Genomic DNA, 6187 nt, shown 5'->3' with positions numbered 1-6187 from the left:
TTATAGACAGTTAAACGTTTTTCAGATTAAAAAAAAAATACTACTTTGTGTAGAACTGATCGGTTTAGAAACTATTTCAGTTGCATCTTGTGCATTTCCCTGCTCTGGATTTGGGTTAGTTTTCCCTCTCCGATTGGGTTGGCATTCAAAAATCTTAAATTACACATTCTAAGCTTTTATCTATGTGCCTGTGTCTTGCTGATGGAATGATGATTGTTTTCCAAAAGCTTAGAAGTTGTAAACAAATCTACAGTGCTAGAGGGACAAAAGTGACAGTACTAGAATAATGTCTTTTTATTTCTTACATTAATGGTCACTTCATGCCCTGCTCTCTTCTGAAACACATACCCTCAGTGGTCTGGTTGTATGCTTTCAGCTTAGTATTCTACTATCAGTTTCTGCAAGGCAGCTTAAAACAATGCAATATATTTAACCAACAGAGAAAGAGGAATTTTCAGGTAAGTGCATCTATATGCTCAGCATTTGTGTTTGTTTTGGATTTGTGTGGTGGGGTTTTGGTAGCGGGGGAGGGGGTGGCTCCTGTGAGAAGCTCCCCCCAGCTCCAGGTTGGACCTGCTGCTGGCCAAGGCCAACCCAGTCAGTGTCGGTGGTAGTGCCTCTGGGGTAACAGATTTAAGAGGGGAAACGTGTAGTGGAGAGAGGAGTGGGATGTGAGAGAAACACCTGTGCAGACACCAAGGTCCCTGAAGAAGGAGGGGGAGGAGGTGCTCCAGGCACCGGAGGAGGGGATGCCCCTGCAGCCCGTGGTAGGACAGCAGGCTGTCCCCCTGCAGCCCATGGAGGTGAGCGGGGGAGCAGATGCCCACCTGCAGCATGCGGAGGAGCCCACGCCAGAGCAGGTGGATGCCGCTGAAGATGGCTGTGACTCCATGGGAAAGCCCGTGCTGGAGCAGTCTGTGCCTGAAGGACTGCAGCCTGTGGAAGGGACCCATGCTGGAGCAAGGGAAGAGTGTGAGGATTCCTCCCCCTGAGGAGGAAGGAGCGGCAGAGACAATGTGTGACGAACTGACGGCAAGCTGTTTTAAGATTTGGTTTTACTTCTCATCCTGCTTTGATGTGATTGGTAACAAATTGATTTGGGTTTTTTTTGCCCCAGGTCAAGTCTGGTTTTTGCCTGTGACCATAATCGGTGAGTGATCCCTCCCTGTCCTTGTCTCGACCCACGAGCCCTTCGTTATATTTTCTCCTCCCCATCCCAGTGGGGGGGGAATGAGCGAGCGGCCGCATGGTGCTTTGTTGCTGGCTGGGCCTAACCCACACCAGTGTTCTTTTGAGGGATGTACGAGGTTTGTCACTGAAAACAAACAGACCTTGTACAAATGGAGCGGATGCATGTTCTTTAGCAGGCTCGGAAGCTGTAACTCTTCTCTCTAGAAATTACTTGCTGAAAGACCACAACAGATGATTGGTAGTGCAAATGCTCTAGTTTATTGATGAAACAGGACTCGGCTAATACTGCCAATGAATTCTAATTGCTGGCCTACTCACTGTTCGCTTTCCATCACTAGCAGATTTTTAATGGGTGCAGAGGAGGCCTTGACAGATGTAGAATAGGAGATACGCTGTGTCAGACTGCACTGAGGCATTTGGGATCTTGGTGATCTGTGCATCATCGAAGTTGTACCAGTTTTTGGTGACTGAGTGCTTGCAGAACGCCGTGTAGTGGCCATCATCCAGAAAACCAGAGTGGTTCTGTAACAAACAACAGGGTCTGTTAAAACAGAAGTCTCGCTCTTTCTCCTTACAGGCAAAGCTAGAAATTGGCAATCATTTTTTGTTTGCACCTGGAAAAGGTGGGAGAGAAGATTCTAGCCCCCTTTGGTCTACAGCAAGGAATGTTAATTCAAGTAAATGCTTTAAAACAGAGCAAATAGATGATGATTATGCTTCTCCATTTTGCAATGTTAAATTTGCAGCCCAGCTATTAGCCCGGATATGGGTCGCTATAAGTAGGCCCCACTTGCAGTGAGTGATGGAAAAAGAGACCATTTAATCCTTATTTATAAACAAGATCCATGCAGGATCAGCTTGTGAGTTTATGCTGAGGAGGCTCTAACCAGGCATTATGTACCAGGAGTGTGTGCTTTTTAAAATTGGGATGTGGGGGAAAGAGGGAGAGAGAAGCGATAACTTCTCCTCTCTTTCTTGGTTACATACTGTTACTGGAATATGTCCATGGCAGGTAAAAAAAAAAAAAGAGGTGCATGAAAAACATATCTAACACTAGCTTCATCTGCTCCGTGAGGCCAGGCTTTACAAATAAAAGCAGGAAAGGCAAAGCTCACCACTACAGCACACAAGCTGTACTCTGCATCCTTGCAGAAAAGTGGGGAACTGTAGGAAGAGAGATCCAGATTGCTGAGTGGATAGCAGATGTCAGTTGAGAGTTTCCTTTTGTGCTTGCCTTGCCATTCAAACCTGTAACAAATTTTGGAACCATTTTAAATAACACTAAACTTACTTCTTTCTTGCATTGTGGTGGTTGCTTAACTCGTTTTCCTAGGGGAAGGGAAAAACAACAAATAACTACCTAGTGTTTTGAAAGAGAAAGATCTGTATTAATGTTGAGTATTACAGTAAACTGACAGAAAATGCACTAAACCCACTAGAGATGTCCAGCAAGAAAAGCAAAGCTCTTGCTTCCTGATCCTTCTTTCTACTAGAAATGGACACAGGTACCAAAAGCAGACAGAAGTCAAATCTCTGCATCGCTGTCACTGTGTCCTAAACATTTTGGACTGCACTGCTGTTGTCAGCTCTTCTTCTGTGCCAGTCTCCATCCCTCTTTCTTCTGTAACTTTTAGTACAACACTATACTTTTAAATATTTACAATGTGGTCAAGGGCTGCAGCTGGGGATCACAAGTTCCTCTGAGCATGTCAAGGAAAGCAGATGCATAACGGGCAACTAAATAATAACTTTACATAATGTAGTTCTAGGAAGCCAAATCATTCCAGAGTAATTTTCCCTATAGGTGGGAAGTTGTTAGGAATAAATTCTTAATAAATTTAGCAGTTAGCCACGTGCGGCTAGTAAAGTCTCCTAAGCAGGAGTTCTTACAGTGATGCACCTCTCTGTTTAGTGTAGACCCAGTTGTTTAGTAAACAAAACCACAGTGTCTCAGCTGAAATAATGACAAGCAAAATGCCCTGTTTCGGTCCTGCCCTTAGAACCCAAGTCACAATCTCTCCCACTTGCCTCAAGAACTCATGTTCACAGGGATATCTGACCACATGAACTGCTGTACTAATCTGTAGTCAGTCACTCCTCGGTGGAGTTTTTCTTCCCTTTGGAGAAGAGATCCCAAAATCAGTGAATGAAATTTGGTGGGTTGCAATACAGAGTAAGGCAGAACACCTTGTCTGAGATTTCAGGAATGCAGCTTGCTTGTTTGACAGGTATATTTCTGTAACTGCCCGTTTAGCTTCCAGATATCAAAAATACTAAAAATACTCATTTGCAGTGATTTTTTTTTTTTTTTTTTCCTTTTATGTAAATGAAAGTGATGTCTCACAAATCCCAGGAAATGGCCATGTCCTACCCCATATAGACTATACCTCTTTAAGTGGAAAATAATGATCTGCGGTGCCTTGGTTATGGTGGCCTTTACTGTAGCGTCTTGTTTTGTTCCACACCAGGAACACTGGATTTGGTTGTTCCAAGTCAGTATGTCTTGCTGAAAGAAACATTTGAGACAGTCCTGTCAAAGAAGAAAAAAAAAATAATAAAAAAATCATTTGGTCAAACAGCTCTCCACCCCTGAAGGTCCTGACCAAGGTAAGAGACAGGTTTGCCATATTTTGGAGCTCTCTTCCTAATCAAAGCATGACGTAGCAAGGCTAACATTACAAGTACACTTGAAACACAAAGCTGCCAACATTGGCTTCCTTTCCCCCCCAAATGAGGAAATACTTGGATGAGTGAAAGAAACCCTCACGGTTACTATTGAACAATCTTAACATCCCTCATCCATGGCAACTGAGGAGTGTTGTTCCCATAACCTTACCAGCCTCTGCGGTCCAGAGACAAGTATAGAAACCCCACATCTCTTAGGACCAGTTCAAAGACTGTCCGTTAGTGCCCAGGAAACCAAAGTAACCAAAAACCTGCATCTTTTTAGTAATATGCATTAGTCTAAGCCACCTATTGCCACATAAAGCAGAAACCAGCAGGAATGTAGTAGACGTCGTACCTGCAGAGAGCATGCACTTTTGGAAGGGATGGGCAGGGAAAGAACAGTGAACCTCTCGGGTCTGTCGATGGTGGTCTTGCATTCCAGACACATGATATTGTAACTGAGTTGTCCCTCAAATAACTGTGTGATAATAGATGTTTCACTGACACTCCCTCTGCTTGCTTTTCCATCAGTTACGCACCTTCTTTTGCTCGACTATACAGAAGAAAAAAATGCACAAAATGTAAGGAACCAACTGTTTCAGAAGTGCCTTCACTGGGTTTTAATGGTCACTGCCCACTGCCTGTGTAGGCTAGTAGTTAGTCTTGTCACAGAACTAGGCTCTAAAATGCTATTATTTTACTTGATGTTTCATACATGCAGAGTAAGCTAAATTCCTTTTCTGAGAGAAATTAAACAAAAATGTAATATTGTAGACATTAGGTGGGAGGGATTTAATTGCTAGACAAGCTCTTTATCAGTAGGTCTGAAGAGGAGAAAGGTAGACATGGGGACATGGCAGACATGAAGGTTTCAGGCAGATGAAAAACTGGAAGAATGTAAAGCGTGGAAGGAGCAAGGAGAGGGAGGGGTGAGGCTAATGGAGCTATAGACAACATTATCGTTTAAATGGGGCTTGCAATTTGATGTAGCATTAGACAAGAAGCAAATGAATTCTTGTGTGTTCATGGGTACGAAACAAAGGAAGAAAATGACAGTTTTTAGCAGCCACATCATGTAGTTCAGAAGAGGAGGACAGGCAATTATTACATGGAATGCTAAACCATGAAATTCAAAGAGGAAACAGCTACAGCCCCAGAACACCACAGGTGGGCTCTCACCTTCTTGAGACCCTCGTGGAGCTCATTCAGCACACAGATCAGAAACTCCTGTGCATCCTGCTGTGTCCTCTTGCTAAAAGTTGGGTACCGCTTCCCAAGGACTGAATGAAAAACCTCCGGGGAAACACAGTCAAACTCTCCAAGCCACATATCAGATATCAACGAGCCAAAGGCAGTTGCAGACTCGCCATTCTCTCTTGGAAAAAAAAAACATAAGTTTCAGGTAAAGCATGAAGAGATGGTGGCTCTACCTTCAAATGGGAACATAATACATAAACTTAGAAAATACACACAGGTACAGTATTGCTCTGTCAGCTTGTCATTTAGTTTGAGGGTCTCCACAGATACTAGAAAGTAGTAGGAGTCATCATCGAGACAGCAATGAGAGTAACTGGTATTACTGTCAAAATGACAAAGTATAATACTCGAGGTACCCAGCAAGGAAACGACTCGGTTTCAGAGGAAGGAGAAGGAAACCAGCCTGTGGCCAATTTGACTGTAACTGCCTGGTGGGGAGCTAGTAGGTGGCTGCCTCGGACATTCTCATGGCAACACATATCCTTTGGAAGGAAAATGGCAGTGCCAAGCAGAAAAATACAAGTAGCTTGAATAAATCAACTTACTTGTGTAGGACTGCTTTATGCTTTCCTGAGAGGAAATACTCCACAAGCGGTGGCACGCTGCAAAGGCACTGCAAAATTGCGTTCATGTAGCACGTGTTGCCCAGATTCCTCAGACCAGTGAGCCCTGGGTGCTGGCTGTTCATCTCCTCCATTGGTTCCTTGCAGGAATACTTCACGCTTTCCAAACAAATGGAGCCATACTTCCACCTCCTAGGAAAAAACCCACAACGGTGGAAATCTAAAATGCTGCAGTGCTTTTTCTATTACGTTTTTTAGAAAGCAGTACTGTCCTGAGGAGACGTTTCCTGCTGTTTCAGGATCTTCTTTATAAGTTACACTCACATTTACTTTCATCAAGCTAATACAGTGGTAAAGACTCTCTATTTCCCACACTAAGCTCTTCCCAATACAGTGAGATACATCATTAAGAGGTATTATTTAAATACCTGAGGTTTTAGAGTTAGTTATTCCTAAAATTCCACTCAGTCTTTGACTCCATACACAATTACTCAAAAACTATAACCAGA

At 43.4% G+C, this 6187-nt stretch overlaps 1 protein-coding gene across 1 annotated transcript; it reads right to left on the bottom strand.

The window, feature by feature from the left end:
• Window positions 1-1669: 1669 nt before the first annotated feature.
• On the bottom strand, window positions 1670-5812 carry USP50 (ubiquitin specific peptidase 50). The gene is made up of 5 exons (XM_049812554.1): window positions 5661-5812; window positions 5038-5233; window positions 4214-4411; window positions 3579-3721; window positions 1670-2439 (listed from the first exon to the last, which is right to left on the bottom strand). The coding sequence occupies exons 1-5, from the start codon at window positions 5810-5812 to the stop codon at window positions 2181-2183; spliced, it is 948 nt and encodes a 315-aa protein (XP_049668511.1). The 3' UTR covers window positions 1670-2180.
• Between the last annotated feature and the right edge of the window lie 375 nt (window positions 5813-6187).

The sequence above is a fragment of the Accipiter gentilis genome, chromosome 10 (genome assembly GCF_929443795.1).
Source record: "Accipiter gentilis chromosome 10, bAccGen1.1, whole genome shotgun sequence".
NCBI lineage: Eukaryota > Metazoa > Chordata > Aves > Accipitriformes > Accipitridae > Astur > Astur gentilis.
Note: the sequence above shows the minus strand (reverse complement) of the source record. Positions and strands in the feature narration are given on the sequence as shown.

What these genes read in the sequence shown, in the direction of transcription:
- USP50 (XM_049812554.1), bottom strand. Translation starts at nt 5,812, where the DNA reads ATGGAGGAGATGAACAGCCAGCACCCAGGGCTCACTGGTCTGAGGAAT. An exon ending in CATAAAGCAGTCCTACACAA is followed by an intron (nt 5,234 to 5,660) that starts GTAAGTTGATTT and finishes TTTTTTTCCAAG; the next exon opens with AGAGAATGGCGAGTCTGCAA. An exon ending in ATTATTTTCCACTTAAAGAG is followed by an intron (nt 2,440 to 3,578) that starts GTATAGTCTATA and finishes AATTTGTTACAG; the next exon opens with GTTTGAATGGCAAGGCAAGC.